This window comes from Pleurodeles waltl, chromosome 7 (assembly GCF_031143425.1).
Source record: "Pleurodeles waltl isolate 20211129_DDA chromosome 7, aPleWal1.hap1.20221129, whole genome shotgun sequence".
NCBI classification, from domain to species: domain Eukaryota; kingdom Metazoa; phylum Chordata; class Amphibia; order Caudata; family Salamandridae; genus Pleurodeles; species Pleurodeles waltl.
This window is the reverse complement of record NC_090446.1, coordinates 205,168,185-205,184,839: the sequence shown is the minus strand read 5'-3', so window position 1 is coordinate 205,184,839 and position 16,655 is coordinate 205,168,185. Positions and strand designations below refer to the sequence as shown.

Genomic DNA, 16,655 nt, shown 5'->3' with positions numbered 1-16,655 from the left:
TTTGCTTTTTGGTCAGTATGTAGCAGATCTTAATGCAGAGTATGACCCATCTGGGGATGTTCTGTTTCTGCACTGCCTGACCTTTCTGCGCACCCACATAACTGATAAAGAGTCAATCCTCCACTCTGAACTCTTTTGCAAGATTAAGGTATAATGGCAACACTCTTTTTGGGTGCAGGCGGCGGAGTCTCTCCTCTTCCTTAAAGTGATGAGGGGGTGCGGAAAAAGTAGGCAGGGTGATGGACTGGCCTACATGGAAGGGCATAACCACTTTCGGTAGAAAAGAAGTCCTAGTGCGAACCACTGCATTGTCAAGATAGATGGAACTGCAAGTAACATCTATGGGCAGGCAGGAGGGGAATATGAACATAAGTGTCCTGCAAGTTCAATGCTACCACCTGGTCTCCTGGGTCCATGGCAGATAAAACCTGAACCAGAGTGAGAATTTTGAACTTCCCCTTCTTGAAGAAGAGATTGAGGGATCAAAGGTCTAGGATAGGGCGGAGGTCCTTGCCCTTTTTGGACACCAGAAAGTAGTGAGGTAGTAACCATGACCTACTTCTGGTACGGGAACTCTATGGCTCCCTTTGCTAAGAGAGCCTTAACTTTCTCACGGAGAAAGGACAAGTGATTCTCTGTCATCCGATGGTATGATGGGGGCATGTATGGAGGGATACTGTCGAACGGGAGGGAGTAGCCCCTTCGGACTATCTGCAAACCCCACCTGTCTGATGTGATGGACTGCCAGCGAAGCAGGTGATGGTGAATCCTGCCTCTGACTGGCCTTTGATGGGGAGTTAAAATAGGAAGGCTTAGAGGCTGCTGAAGGGTGATTCGGGGGTGGGAGGGGTAGGGGGCGCGGATTGGCCAGACTGTCTCCGTGGTCCACTAAGTTGGTGGAACTCACACCCTCAGCCATGCAGAGGCTGGGCAGCATGGTGGCTGGCTGGGAATGGGTGTGGTTGGAGGCCCTTTCCATAGCTGTGAAAGGCAGACTGGGGGGAGGAGGGAGGGGAGGGTGCGGGGCTACCAAGAGGCCCAAGGATTTAGAGATTATAGAGTCAAGTGGAGGTATGTTTTTCAGATGCAGGTAAGGGTGGCGTTATGTATTGGGGTTTAAGAGGGTATAGCCGGAAGTGATGGGGGATTTTAGGGTTCAGGGATGGATACTATTAAGGGTAGTAAGGGAATTATAGGGATCAATGAAGAGATGAGGTAAGGGGAGTTGGCTTTTTTTATGGTTCAGGGATGGGTAGTGGTTAAGGGTTTGTAAGGTGAAGGGAAGTGTTATGGATTTTGTAGGGTTCAAGGAAGCAGGAGTAAGGGTGTTTTGGAGTTCAAGGATGACTAGCATATAGGGTTATTTTTTGTTGTGTTCCAGTAAGTGTCTTGGGAAGGTTTTTTTGGGGTTCAGGGATGCGTAGAGTTAAGTAGTAGAAAAGATCTGCAGTAAATGGGTAGGGGTAAAAGTTAGTAAGAGATTTTAAGTTTCGAACAGGGTAGCATTAAGGGGTTTGTAGGATATGGGAAGGGTAGCATTAAGGAACAGTAATGGAAGGGTACCCATAATAGGTAGTAAGGGTTTGTTAGGATTTTGTTAAATAATTTATTAATTACAAAAAAATAAGTTTTTTAGGTTAAACTTTATATCCTGAATAACCTTAGTCGGAAACCAGAAGTTGCATTGGTTTAAAAAACGAATGTACATTTAAAAAAAAAAAAACATTCCTACCAGTTTGAAAGAAATCCACCGAACTTCAGATACTTTATCCGAACAAAGTGTCAAAGCAATGTGGCGCAAATAGTCGTACACATCATTGGGGTTATAAAGCTCCAAGATGAGAATCAGTTGCCTGAAAGAAAAAAATGAAAGTGAGGAATTTGGGTTGTGCTGCTAAGGGTGAACCCCCTCTCTACAGACATGTCTTGGCATCCATGAACCGAGAATTTTAAAATATGTTTTCACAAGGTCATACAAACACATTTACCTACTGACTTGAGATTTTAATTGGTGCAGCCCAGGCAATAACTTTTTGCTCGCTAAAGATACCAAGTAAAATATGAAGCAGTTTTCATTTTTTTTCTTCCATTTTGTCACTTTGGTAAGCAAAACAAAGCTTGGTTTTGGAACACTAGCACTGGAAATGCTATCTCAAACATTAGGGTTGTAACAATTTGTGGCCACAATAGGAACGGACATAATAATGATGTGTATTAGTAAAGTTTGGCATAATCATGATTTTGGCTACCAGCGGATAACTGATATCAAACCTAGAACCAAAGGAAGATGTGGAGACCGCTGTATATATTTTGTAACTCTAAATACCCAAATAATTTTACTGGTGAGTGGCAGAACTAGAATTTAATAAATGCCCAAAAGATGTAGTGGAATAATGATTTTTTAAAACCTTTTAAAGAAATGTGTCAGTTCCACATGAATAGGTTGGGGGAGAACGGGGGAGGGCTATTCATTTAATTCCCTTAAACTCACCAACAGTGAGAATACAGTGGCAATACAACCAGGTGGTATTAGTCAAACGATGTGGACTGTCTCAAAGTTCTAACTGGGTACAATGCAACAGGTGGTTTTAGAAAGATATTTGCTTAAAAAGGCTACTTTTGCTATCTGGGGACAGAAATCAACAACTAGATGATAATGACATGTTTTGTAATAAAAAAAAAAAAATAATCCACCTTTTTCTATGGTGTTCTTCTATTTGATTGGCTTTTTGGCCCTCTCTAAATATGACCTCTGCTATGCACTGACACCAGACATCTTTTTAAACAAGCATAGTCAATAGGTCTCGCCTCTGGGACCTTACAAGTGGTTAGTCATGCAGCACATTTTCCTGGGTCCCACAACATCTGCTGTTTTGCCTTAAAAATGTAGGCCTGTTGAGGAGAGGAAGCGGCAAATACTTTTAAAGCCCCCACAGAGGAACTACATCTCCCATCTATATGCTGATTTGCTTGAAATTGAAACAGGAGTAGGCAGTTGGCAGCCCGGCAGAAAACACTTTCTAAAAATATGATGGTAAGCTTTCAAATGTGCTCTCACACTATACCATTACCTTAAAGAACAAGCTGTGCAAAACATATAACATTTTATTAACCTATGGCAGACAAAAGCGCTAGCTGCAAAGTGAGCTCCGCAAGAAAAGGTACAATTTTTCTATGAATAAATAAGGCACGCATTCATTATCCGCTCATGCGCATGTGAAGATGATGTTGCGGTAGAGGGAGCCTGTGGCACCCTGCACTGAAGCTGCTGTGGAGACATGTTGTGGGAAAATATGAGAGATATGGCCTGACTCAAGGTAATGGCACAACTCCCCATGTTGGAGGCAGCCCCATGCCACTCTCACCTGCACTGCATTGGGGTTGGTGAATTAGAGAACTAAACATGCATCGCACTGGCCAACTTTTTCTGACCTATATTTATCAGGGGTACCACCGAGTGACTCGTTATCAGCCCATCTAAATTCTTTAAAAAACATTCAACTTCATGTTACGTATCGCCAAAAGTGTTTTCATTCTTGTGATATAGATGATGTTTCTGTAAAAGGTTCATGAAATGAATGTCAGTGGGTCAAATAAAGGTTGCCGGCTGTGTTATAGCAGCAACGCTAAGAGCAAGGGAAGATTGGGCGCCTAAAGCACTCTAACATCTTGTCAGCTGCTGAAGCACTGCAGTGCAATACGTTCTGTAGCTCACAAGAACCATCAGTGAAATCTCACTGAAAAGCTAGTCCCTTCACACAACCACAGAGAATCGCAGCCACTCTATCTGTGGGAATAAGCTAGTTGGAAAAGAAATGGGGGGTGGCTCACCTGAAGCTGTGCGACATTCCTCTTGCGCCAAGATCCCTCCTTGTAACCCGTCAGCAGGGATGTGGAATTCTTATAGCCCAACACCGAGGGCATACTGTTTGGGATCAGGGACAACATGTTTTCTTGTCTATTTTTTCCTTAGGACAAGTAGCTCCATCCCCTGCAGCACAAACCCTTTAAACAAATAGTCAGAGGGATTCCGAACAGATGCCATCGCTGCTATTGATGCTGAACATCGCCTTGAAGCTGACCCAGTCTTCGTGTCCCTAGAGAGTCTGAGCTAGAGACCTCATTTCAAGGTAACGAGGGTGGAGGGATTTTTCTCATGGACATGTCATTGAAAGATTAGGTTTATCACACCTAGCTCTTTTTTAGGTTAGAGATTGGGTACATCATACTAGGGTATTAGGACATATTTCATATCTCATGTCTTTATGTTACTGCAAGATGGTGGGGGTCTTTGTATTAATGATTCTTGCACTGTTCATTATCCTAATCATTGCAGCCCATGCAACTTATCGCAGATTGCAGTTTTGTTAAATAAAACCTATTGAAACCTTACTGCATCTTCTTCATTGCCTGTGTTTGATTGAGACGTTGTTCATGTGAGAAAGGGGTAATGTCCGTTTAACCACGACACTCCCTGAGATGTCACACTCTTGAGTCCATGCGTAAAGGCTGCCACAAATCACCTTTTACTGTTTGGGTTTCTGGTGAGGTGCTGCTTGTGAGCCAGGATGGTTAGGACGACAGTTGCGACTTGTTGTAGGACCTGCATAGTTGCCTACAAACATAAGCCTTAAACAAGCATTCTTGCCTAGAGCAAGAGTCAAACTACGACATTGCGCCACCAATGATGGTTTTTAGGCACTAATTTACAGATACCTTAGCTATCACTGTCCCACATACTTCAGGAACTTATAAAAGGACTTTTCTCCCCATTTGGTGTTCCATCAATTTTACCCATTTCACAACATGGCTAACTCCATAGAAATTCCTGAGAATGCAAGACAATCACTAACTCTACACCTAGAAGCGCATGGCTTAAGAGAAGAAGACGGGGATGTTACATTCATAGTGGAAGCTAGTGAATCTTACCAAACAAACATTTTTAGTCCTGGGTTCACTTTCCTTAGGAAGACAACACTACATTCACATTCCACACATACAGAATTGCAAATGTGCCAATATGGTACCAAGAATACCAGTATCATGAAATATCGCTCACTTGTCAGGAGCATCAGAACTGGTTTGAAGGCACCCTACCACATGTAATACAACCCGTGAGATTAGGTCCCTTCGGTAATGACGGACCAACGTGGCCTGTGTTTGCCACATACACACCTCACCCAGGGATACAAAACATGCAGGCAGCAGACATTAGAACTTATATCTTTAACTACAGACGACTTCGACTTGTTCAGTGTTACAGAGTAACACTTTACAGATGATTTGTTCAGTTCGTAATGCAAACTTTGAACACTACACCAGCGCGTCCAGCACCACACCAGCACCTGCTGGATATCAACTGGCGCCCGGGATTAATCCACAAACAGTACATACTATCATGGGTAAAGTACCCACAGAACGAGAGAAATACCGTTCTGGATAGCAGAAAACAAACCAGCTGGAAGCTGTTTTTCCCCATACAGGACCACAGGAGAAACATAGAATTCTCACAATGTGCTTACCCTTTGGGATGGTTCCCTCAGTGGATGGCTGTCACCGGGGTACAGTCTTCGCTGCAATCTGTACTACGACACATGGTACCCCGACACTTGCCAATTTGCCAGAAGTGTTAAAACAAATATAGACTGAGAACGGGGCTGCACCAGCCCTAGATTTGGGGGTGAAATTAATGCGTAACTTCGAAGCAGTCTCCTCAATCATACTCTGTAATATCAAAGGGGAAGCAGTAGCACTGGCTATACACCAGCGCTTCCGAGAGATTCCACATTTGGACCAGGAGAAGGAGCTACCGAAAATGATTTCCGACACCTATACTAGTATAGGACGGGATAGTTTGGGAGCCAAGCCGAAGAAGCGTGAATTACAGAGTACCACCCCAAACAAGCACAGGAGTGTTCTATGAAGTGCTGGGATAAACAAAAACAATTTAACGATAGACAGTTTCCACATCTGGAGAATTCCGATAGGAGATAGACTCTCAGAAATGGAGAAAATATAAAAGCTCCTGACAGATATACTGATTCACGTCCCTCTCGTTCCATTCAGGACGCACCGGATAGGCATAGCGAGAGAGGGAGCCATCCTGTGTGACATCCTGAATATGTGAAACAGAAGAAAGACTCACCACAGTCTTCAGACAAAAAAGAAGAGAAGTCCCCACAACAAAAAGCCACAGTCTTAAAAGAAAAAGGTGGCAGAACTGTCAATTAAAAATGCCAGTACACCTGAGAACATTGCTGAAGAACAAAACGTGGGCAGTGACTCTGTTAGAGAGCGCAGCAGAGGTCAAGATATGTCGCCAGAGTCTGAAAGATCATCTGGATGCGACAGCAACTAGCGATTTCATTGTAGTTGAGACTGCAGGCGGGCGCATTCTCCCACCCGACAGGGCTTATGATTTAAATATCCAAATTGAGGGAGATGTAGAGCGCACCATTGGTTTGATATTTTGGGATGAACTTAGTTGTGATATCCTGCTGGCCGAAAGGGACTGGCCACCCGAGCACGTCCGTAAGATCCCCCATGGGGAAGATGTGATTTTGCCTTCTTTCTCGAATCTTGTTCCGGAGGTGGTAAACAAGCCTACGCTGTCAATTGGGCTTTAGCACAGACACCTGCGTTACACAGCAATCATGTGGGTTGGGACAAGGATTCTCCTTGCCATGTAATACCTATTGGGTCTCCACCCCAACCTCAGCCACAATACTTGTTAAACACAAAGCAAAAGCTCCAGTGAGGGAGATCTTCACCCAGCTCGAATACCAGGGAGTAATTGAGCCCTGTGTCTCTGCAATGAATAACCAGTTATTCCCGGTTGCAAAACCTGACCATTCTTATAAAATAATCTTACATTACAGACACTCAAACAGTCATACATGTACATATGCTATACAAAATTCACATAGCACAGCACTAATTAACAATATAGTGCGCAAAAAATATAAAACAATGTTGGGTATTTCCAACGGGCTTTTCTGCGAGAACTTAGCACATGAAAGTTGGGACCTGAGTGCATTCTCAGTTGGCTCATAAAAACACTTTTGCTGTTTACCACAAGCAAGAACAGCCCAGGGCTGTTCTCCGCCCGAGTAACATCAATATTGTGTGATATTGATTCTGAGGCATTGTCTTATGTGGATGATATTTATCTCCCAGAGGACGATCTCAACATTCATCTTGCTAGGGTCGATCGGATCATTTTAGGATTTGCAGCCCTAGGCTACAAATGTAATTATAGGAAAACTAAAATACCCTCTCTCAGTGTACTGTTCCTGGGATACAAGCTATCAAAAGGGGGAAAGAACCTGGCCCGCACTTTTTAGAGAAATGTGCACAACTTCATCCACCTAACACTCTCAAGAAACTACATTCTTTACTTGGTTTCTTCAACTTTGGCAGAACATACATTCCCGACTGTGCACAACGTATCAAGCCACTCTAAGACTTAATATGCCCTCTTTTTCTAGCAGACACTGGACAGTTGAACACACACACATTCTTAGGGAATTGCAACAGAACATGCTAGAAGCCAAACACTTGAGCACACATGACAATAAAACAAATTTGGTCATCTGAAAAATTGCTGGTGCCATTGGGTTTACTTAGGTCACCTTTAACGAGGATGACACAGTGCCCAAAGCATAGAAATCTCATTTATATTCTAATGCAGAACAACGTATTGCATCCACAGAGAAAATTCTAACTGCAGTTCAGATGGCTGTCATTAAGGAGAGGCGACCTGCCCAAGGGAAACGCACTACTGTTGTTTCCCTGGTGCCAGCCTTAGAGGCCGTCACCAAAGCAAGCGTTCCTAACGCTAAAGCATTACATCCACGCTGGATTCAGTGGGCAACCCCCTTGACTGCCACTGATGTTGACTACATCTTTGAACCAAAACTTCAGACACAAGAATTTCTCCAATACGAACAGGAGTACCACGCTCCTCTAGATATCTTGCCATTTGACAGATACCAGACTGTCATGCATACTGATTGTTCAACACAACCAGCTACAGGTACCAAACATCAATACTCAGCCATCTGCGCAGCTGTGAGCGGAGTGATAAAGAATGGAGTTTTCCATCCTCACAATACCTACACGCAGACCTTAGGGGCCGGCACAGCTCAGTTGGCTGAACTCAAAGCCCTTACATCAGCGCTAGAACATACAGAGCCAGGATTACTGACCTTAATGGTCTGTGACTCATACTACTGCGTCCAATCCTACAATGATTACCTCAATCATTGGAAGCTGAACAGGTTCAGAGATTACAAAGGGAACACCATAAAACACAGACCTCTGTGGCGGAGGGAGGCTGATCTTAAGGATAAGCTACCTTGTGTCAATGTAGTACATACACTGGGCCACCAACGTCTAGGAGTACACATTATTGGGAACACTTTGGCTGATGAAGCAGCCAAATCTGCAGTAGCTAAAGGCTTCTGTAGCTGTAATGACTCGTTCTCAGACGAGATGGGATAATGACATTTTGACTGCCGTGAAAGCTTCGGCTGAAGGTAAGTCCCTTCCAAAAGCATACCCTACAAAATACTCTTACCACATCAGTGCACAGAATGTTGCCTATGCATCAATTCCTGGGGTTGGAGATCGAGCGATCCCCAACCAAGACCAGAGATTAGATCTAATAAAAGCAGCGCATGAGGGTGGCTTCTGCACATACTCTTATTTCGGCCACAGTAACACTCTTCCAGAAACGCTCCTGGTGGCCAGGTCTATACAAACAGACAAAACATTAAGTCCTTTGTTGGGACATTTGCCAGTAAATTATGGGTCCAAACATCAAATGCCAACTGCAGAAATCCCTCTTAGTGTCCAGTAAGCCAATACAATGTGTGTACCTGGTCCACTGCGGTCAACTTCAACCTGATGGTACATGCATTGAACTGTTATAAAAGACCTGCTGATCTTTATCAGTACATATTCGGTTGCAGCATTTCATTTGGACCAGGGCCCTGCATTTGCCTCCAAGGCATTTAGGGACACCACGGAGACAATGAGTGTTAAACTCCATTACTCCTCACCATAACATCCAGAGGGAGATTTGGGTGTGGAAAGGCAGAACAGTGATCTAAAGCAGCCTTAACAGCTAGAGTATTAGGTTCTGGCCATAGTTCGATCCATCACCTATATGGGGTCCAGAGAGCATTGAAGAATCTGCCAAGACGGTCCTTGGGGGGATGCACTCCCTATGAGGTTCTCTTTGGGATACCTATGTATGTCCCAGGTCTTGATGGCCCTGGTTTGGTGGCAGCAGACACACTTTTTGACATAAATGAACGTCTCACTGTTTTAAAGGAGCTTCAGCAATTTTGTGATGATAAATCATCCACCAGTGCTGCCACCTTAGGGCTAAGGGACTTACCAAAACCTCCACTGGCTGGATTCCTAAAGTTAGGGATCTGGATTGTGAGACGATCGCGGTGAAGAAGGAATTCAGCCCATCCTACAGAGCACTGGCCCCAATTTTGGGAGTACAAGGTACCAGAACTGTCATCCTACCACCGCTGCCTGGTTCCACAGGAAACAGATTCATTTCCATTGACGATGTCAAACTTCACCATGTGGCCGATCCTGCACAGTAGACCAAGAGGTCCGTTGGGTAGTTTGCGGGTCCCCTCTCACTACTCAGCAGGACATACCTCTACAAAGTAGAAATATCAATACTTCTTTGGTCTCTACAACAATTTCCAACAATGCTACAAATAACTCCTTGACCGCGGGGAGGGCGGCACATGAGCTCTTGTTGATTCCAGTTACCACTTTAGCGACAGCACCTGTCCAAGATTTGGCTGTTTTCCACACCAAAACTACACAGACTGATGACACCGTACAATGAGCCTCCAAGTGAAGTGGATCCATCCACTGGTAATGCACATGCTCCTGCATTTGCAGAGACTGCTTCTGGTCATTTAATCGACATTGATGACTTTTCTTCAGACTCATCCACTCCAGAAATGTAGTGTTACACGTAAGCTGTATCTATGCCTTAAAATTTACTATTTAATTCACCTAAGGAACTATTTATGGTTCTGCTTGACATTTTTTGCATTAGTACTGTAGATTGGTTTTGTGGCTGTTTTCTTTTAGCTCATAAATGGTCATTACCTTCCTGAATGCTCCTCTGTTGGATGAGGTCTTAACTCCCTACCTTTCCTCACATAAGGTCTGAAGAGACTTGTCCCTTGTGAACATTTCAGCTATACAGATTCCTGATGGGACTGTTTGGGACAATGTTCCATTTGACATATACGGGCCTACTGAGGTCATTCAAATTCCAGATGTATTCAAAATGTCTATGATAGATGTAATTACACCTGATGTTGTATCTGATGACTGGGACGTCCAGGCAGTTGATTCTATGTTAACTGAAATGAAGGACTATTCAGTATTTGAAAATTATGATGTATATAGACATAGAATGAATTATGGGAAAATGTTCTGCTATAATAATTGGGGACATTAATACCTGCACTGTGCCACTAGACACAGACCAGTTCTTAACTACACTCAATGGGAACACTGTTCAAAACCACATGTGGGGAGCCCAAGACGTTTTTCGGATAAATTTACTTATTTTTCTGGGCATGACACAAAACATCCAGAATCATACCATTTCAAATTGCCTCCTTCAAAAATTAGGAACATTTTGCTAACTGATACAAAGCTGATTTATGCAGATTCCTTTCTTTCCCATTTTGCAGTTGAAGGATATGAATACTGGAGGAACACTGTTGATTTAAAGAGTGTGTAGGGAACATAGGTTTGGCAAATACAGGCTAGGGAAGCTTTACTTAGAGCATGCCTGGTTCCTGTGCAAATGATCTTTTTAAATCACACCATTCAACAGACATTCTGTCTGGGGATAGCAAAAATAAAAGAAATGAACACATCCAGTATCCCCACACCAGCAAAATGTAATGATTGGCAATTCTTCCTGAATGTCACGAGGAAAAGCTAGATGCAAAGGCTCCGGCTGTTACCTCTAACTCATCACTTTCCAGTCCCGGCGGGTGGTTAATTTAACCATTAGACATCAATGGATGTCAGGCATGTTTGTTTAATTCCTCAGGGGGTTTCAAGATTAGCCGGCTAGATCCTCGCTTTGTCTTGGGTCAACACATGGGTATAGTTACAACATACAGTGTGGGTAAACTGTGTCAACAATGGGTACAGTCTAACATGTTAGCCGCAGTTAAGGAAGATCTTAACGTTCTTTCTGAGGATATGGATTTGCAGGACTTTTTGTTAGGTCGTTGGAAGTCGCGCTATTAAAGATTCATCTATGCTATGTATAATGAGATCTGGAAGCTTTTTCAGATAGAAGCTGCTGTGTGTTTTAGGCAAATAGATAAGGAAAACTTAGAAAGGGCTTTCGCTGTTTTCGATAACGGCATAAACACTCTGTTCAACAGGATTTATTCCCTGACAAATACAGTGTCATCTACGATAGATATCAACCAGACAGATATGTCCCTTTTATATCATGGGCAAAGTCAGCTGTGTTCCATCATGCAGTTAGGCTGGACGTTACAGACTTTGAAAAATGGCCGAGTTCCAACCGATCAAGATGAAAGCCTGCATGCATCGGCCTGAAGGCTATAACTGCAGACAAGCCTGTACCATATCTTTGTCTGAGTCACATAAGAGAGTAGTGGGGAGGAAGCAGGCACCACAGGAACAACTAAATTTCATTTGATCCTGTGTAGACAGGATGCAACCCTGTAACAGAACAACCGTTGGAATATGCAGTATTTTGTTTTGCTGTAAAATTAAAGCAGTTAAACGATAAGCGCTGAGCTGGACAATACACATAGTGTCTGTTTGACTGTGGACTCCTGAGCTCTAGACTCGGCAAAAAACATATGATAGCAAAATCTAGCTAAGATCTGTGCCTCGTTCCTTAAAGGTGGCTAAGAAAGTCACTCAAATGAGGTAGTGACATTAAAATGTTTAATCTAACACAAGACAACCCTCTGTGACGAGGTATTTACTTGCAGGTATAAAGCTGATTCATGACAATAAGTTTGAAAAATGTTGAGCATGTAACCTCCAGTGAACTTCAATGTGATAAGACCAGGCACTACACAAAACAGACACTAACGTTTTTTGGCGGTAAACCAAATAAAAGGATATATTGACTCCCTAGCTCTGTGGTACAGTTAACAAGCATGAAAAGAATAGTACTTTAAGTAAGCCATGGGTCTCTACAACCAAGTACACTAAATACTCCCTATTAGCATCTAAGGAAAAACAACAGTGGGAGTACTTACTCTGCCAATTCATACCGGAACCTCCAGTTCCTACTGTTGTCTGTCACCATAAACTCCTGCAGTTGGTACAGATACTCCCTTCTTTTGTCTGCATGAAGCAATTTGAGAAAGTCATATAGATGTTTGAGAACGCCTATACGAACTTCATCCAGATCCTTCAAGAATCCATTGAAGATCGGCACAAGATCGGCAGCAGTGAGCTGGTCTCCAAGAATGACTGCCAGTTCATGAATGGAGAAGGCGAGTGTCCGTCGGACCTTCCACTATTGGCAATGAAAACATACAAATTATAAGTAAGAGAATAGCATTCGACATACAATACAAAATCACTAATGGTTTTGAAATCCAATATTTTCTCAAAATATTTACACAGGGATAATTAAATCGAAAGTTAAGATGTAGTACATAAAAATGTAATATCCAATATGTCCAGTTAAAGCATCTGAAACATTTCATGTACTAGTTCACTCACTATGTGCTAACCACGCAATATGGCTACGGTAAAGAAATGATTCTTAACAACCACATGAACATGCTTTGTGAAACAATGGATGAGGAGGAGAACAGCAGGTTTGCAGCTATCACTTTGTACTTCTGGGGTAGATTTGTTTTCAAGAACTGTTGATTAGCTCAATCAATTATGGCACACTGTTTACTTGTCCTCTCAATCAAGTTTTTCCCATCAATTTTAATGTAATCAAAAAACTGTACTTGTCTTTACCAACACTAGTTTGAACGTCTCTTACAGGCATACATTTCACAGTAAAATAATTGCACTTAGAAATGGCATTAACTGTCATGTTTGCCACATTTATGGTAGACTCCAATACTCATTTTCAGTAATCAACTTAAAAGTGTTCAAATCACTCAAATCAGTTAAAATCAATTCCCAACCTGCACATCAGATGCCAGCGTTTCATAGGTATCCTTCAAGCAATGCCAGTTCTGTCTTCCCAGCGTTAGCGCCACTCCAGGCAGACTGTATGCACAGTGCTTTGCTATTTCAGTGTCTACAGTCTGGGCACGAGCTGGGTCAGTCATAGACAAATATTGGTCAAGAAGAGGCTGAGGTATGACATCCTAGAAGAAACATAATGGGCAAATCTGAGTACACACAAGAGCAGGAAGGTCAGTTCTCGCAACATTGTTTCCCCATTTGTTTGTTAGGTAGGAATCTTCACAATCAGGCAGTATTGCAAGACCTAGAAAAACATCATCTTTGAGTTTTCCCTTACTAAAGCAGGGCCTCCTTTCCCTGATGCAGGGCAAAATTAATGACAGAATGTGACTAAATGGAAGACAGTGGGGCTAGAAATATTCACAGATTGATGTGGAAAAAAGATCTGTAGATTTCATGAAAAGGACGGAACGAGTTCTCACTATCTTTTTCGTTTGGATGTATCGAATATGCTGAGTTTCATAAATAGGGTCACTGAATAACTTAAATCAAGTTTTAACTTTGCTCGGAATTATTGTTAAGCTACAAATACATGCGTATCTACAGCGACAGATGCCATCGAACATGTACTTATTTAAGGTTTTACAAATACAATATTTTACAGTAAGATACTTTCCAAACAGTGCGTTCAAAATGCCTTTGTCATGCTGGTACATTAAGACGTGAAGTTTTGAGACTACATTTTACTGATGCTGTAATTAGAAGCATAGGCACTTCCGTATGCATTAACATGTGTGATCAAATTAATATTTAGGTTTACCTGTAATTTAGATTTCTCATCTTCAAAAAACAGGTCGGTGCTTTCGTCTAGCATAGATTCATTTGCTGTATTCATTTCCTCTTGAGAATCCTGTCGACAAAAGAGATATCCAAAACAGTGTGCAACACTTAGATATATATTTTGTCAATTTCCATTTAGGTGCGGCAGCAGATACTGCCCCCAATGTTACACTGATGTCCACAGGGCTGCTGCCATTCACAAAGCAGCAGCAGTATTTTTTATCTTTATGCTGCTAATGAAAAAGAGCAACAGAGGATTATGGGTATACTACCCTTCAAAAAGTGGCACGTATGCCAACGTATACACTTCTAGTCCTAATGTGGTATTCTTTATATCTGTGGACTTAATGTCACCCACAACACACTTCTGATCTTCACAGCACTGTTAATTCTTAGCTGTAACCTGGTCTCATTAGAGCTTTGAAGTCGCTTTTCATGAAATTCTTCTCTATAGTCCTGACATCAGGAAAGAAGAAAATAGCAAGGGCCTACCCAACAGTGAACGCGAATGGCTGAGCCATCTGGTCTAAACCTTTGTGGAGGCTGTTTAATTTGTCCACCTTTCTGCTAACTTCGGATCACAACATGTTAAAAGCAATGGTCTGCCAATTAATAATAATGTGCTGTACAGGGAAATATGCAGTCCTGTGGGTTGGCACTGCATACGGTAGATGTCTGGTCAAACATGGTCCAAGTCACTAGCTTGAAATACTCACCATACTCTGCAATGAGCAGGCTTTTGTGACCTCTGAGGCTTTCTCATGAGACTCGGACATGGCAGGAATGTCTTTGCTTTCTTCTTTCACAGAGGGTGGTTCTTGTGGCAGAGCCTCCATAGGGTTCTCGGTGCTTCTTGTTTCGCTGTCAATCACAGAGTCTAGTTGAGCAGCACGTAATGCTGCAGTCAGTACCTGGACCTGAGCTGTATCAGACATAAGGTAGAAAGAGTAATGTTTTTTTTAAAAGGTTTCAAACATCAGTAGCCCTGTCCTATTTTGAATGACTTCTAAAGGTGCAAGTAATTCTATGGAGAGCAAAACAAGCACAGTGGACGTGACTTCACGAAAAGCTTAGAGTTCTACCTCCATCCAAAAACCGTTAATGGCTTCAGGCACGATTACTCAAAAACAGACAGTGTGGTATTTCATGCCGTTTGCCACAATGGTAGCAACTTAAGAAATCAAAATAGCTATATAAGTTTATTATGTAGAATTTCTAGTGTTTTAAAGCCAAAAAGATGCCTCTAGGGTTACAAATTAGAACCATATTCTAGCCTGCCAACACATCCGCAGGATACCTAACAGGCAGAGCTTAAACATTCTGGTTGCTTTTCATGTTCTTCTATAATGAACTAGCAAACAAATCCTTAGGGCCCTTTACACTGATACGTGGGTGGTCATTGCAGCGTAGTCTTAAAATAGGGAACCCAAATTTAATATCAGTTAGGCAAACCCATCTCTGACTGATATGCACCATATACCTTCATCTACCCTTTTATGTTGCACTCAGTTTCTATTATGGTAAGAGGTAAACTCCTTTACCCTGCACTTCCATAATTTATTCTTCTCGTAGTAAGTGACTTAAGATTTCCTCTTTTGCTCCATGACCCTCTAGTTTCTAAAGCAGGGTGCCCTGTTGTGAAATTCTGCCCATCTTGTACCCCTTAATGGAAAGTGGTGACTTCTCAACCTTCTTGGTGGGTTCAGTGTGCCCTCTACTTGCCCTTATATCTCACTGCTTTACCTTGAACATCTGGGTCATCCATGTGCTCTTTTAAACTTTCCAGCACCTTTTGTATCTCACTGCTGGCTGCATATGCATTGCACAGGGCTGCAGACTGTGTACTGTCTTGCTCTTCTTCGTTGTTTTCATCATGTGTCTGAAGCAACTTCAAATCCTGGCTAATATCGGGTAAAGGAGAGCGCCAGAAAAGGAAAGAGCTAAACACATCCTTGCAATGATCAGAAGTGAAATCAGAGTTGTAAATTCCAGGCCCTGGACACTCTCCTGTCCCCCTTATTTCCGGTGCTGATGTATGATCACTACAAGGCAATCCATCTGTGCTCCCGCCATCAGGGCAGGCCACTCTTTCCACTTTCATGTCCATGTTCGTTGACTCAGATGACTGTGGGCCATTTTTCTCAACTGGTGGCACGTCAGCTGCTTGATGTGCCTGGAATTTGGCAACCTCCTCTGAACTGTAAATATACAATAAGCAGAGACTAGACTAAAATAGCATTTAATTACAAAAACAAGGCAGATCTAAAACTCTCAAAGAACACATGTCCCGTGTATTATGCTACCTGGCCCTAAAGAGTTCTAAACTACATATAAGATTGTGTTTTAATTTGATATTGCATCCAGGGAGGCCACTAAAACTTCTAACATAAACATGTCAACCTGGAGGATAATGGTCAATATGTGGAGTACGCACACAATGCACAAATATGGCAGCTTATGGAGTATCTGTAACTTCTTGCGACCATTCAGAAGTGTATCATGTTGAAGACAACTGAGCCAAATTAACATGCTGAAAACAGAGCTAATGTTATCCAACAGTACCAGACTCTGTACTCCACTGTCTAACAAGTCGAAAACAATTATGA

The 16,655-nt window shown here is 42.5% G+C and overlaps 1 protein-coding gene across 2 annotated transcripts in view; it reads right to left on the bottom strand.

The window, feature by feature from the left end:
* The window catches only part of LOC138303973 (serine/threonine-protein phosphatase 4 regulatory subunit 1-like), a 284,441-nt gene that overhangs the window by 24,822 nt on the left and 242,964 nt on the right, over nucleotides 1-16,655 (bottom strand). For both annotated transcript variants that reach the window (XM_069243582.1, XM_069243581.1), the window contains 6 exons: nucleotides 15,793-16,247; nucleotides 14,766-14,971; nucleotides 14,030-14,119; nucleotides 13,206-13,391; nucleotides 12,312-12,574; nucleotides 1,733-1,853 (listed from right to left, as the gene is read on the bottom strand). In XM_069243582.1, coding sequence (XP_069099683.1) covers nucleotides 1,733-1,853; nucleotides 12,312-12,574; nucleotides 13,206-13,391; nucleotides 14,030-14,119; nucleotides 14,766-14,971; nucleotides 15,793-16,247 — 1,321 coding nt within the window. The remainder of the gene's footprint in view (nucleotides 1-1,732; nucleotides 1,854-12,311; nucleotides 12,575-13,205; nucleotides 13,392-14,029; nucleotides 14,120-14,765; nucleotides 14,972-15,792; nucleotides 16,248-16,655) is intronic.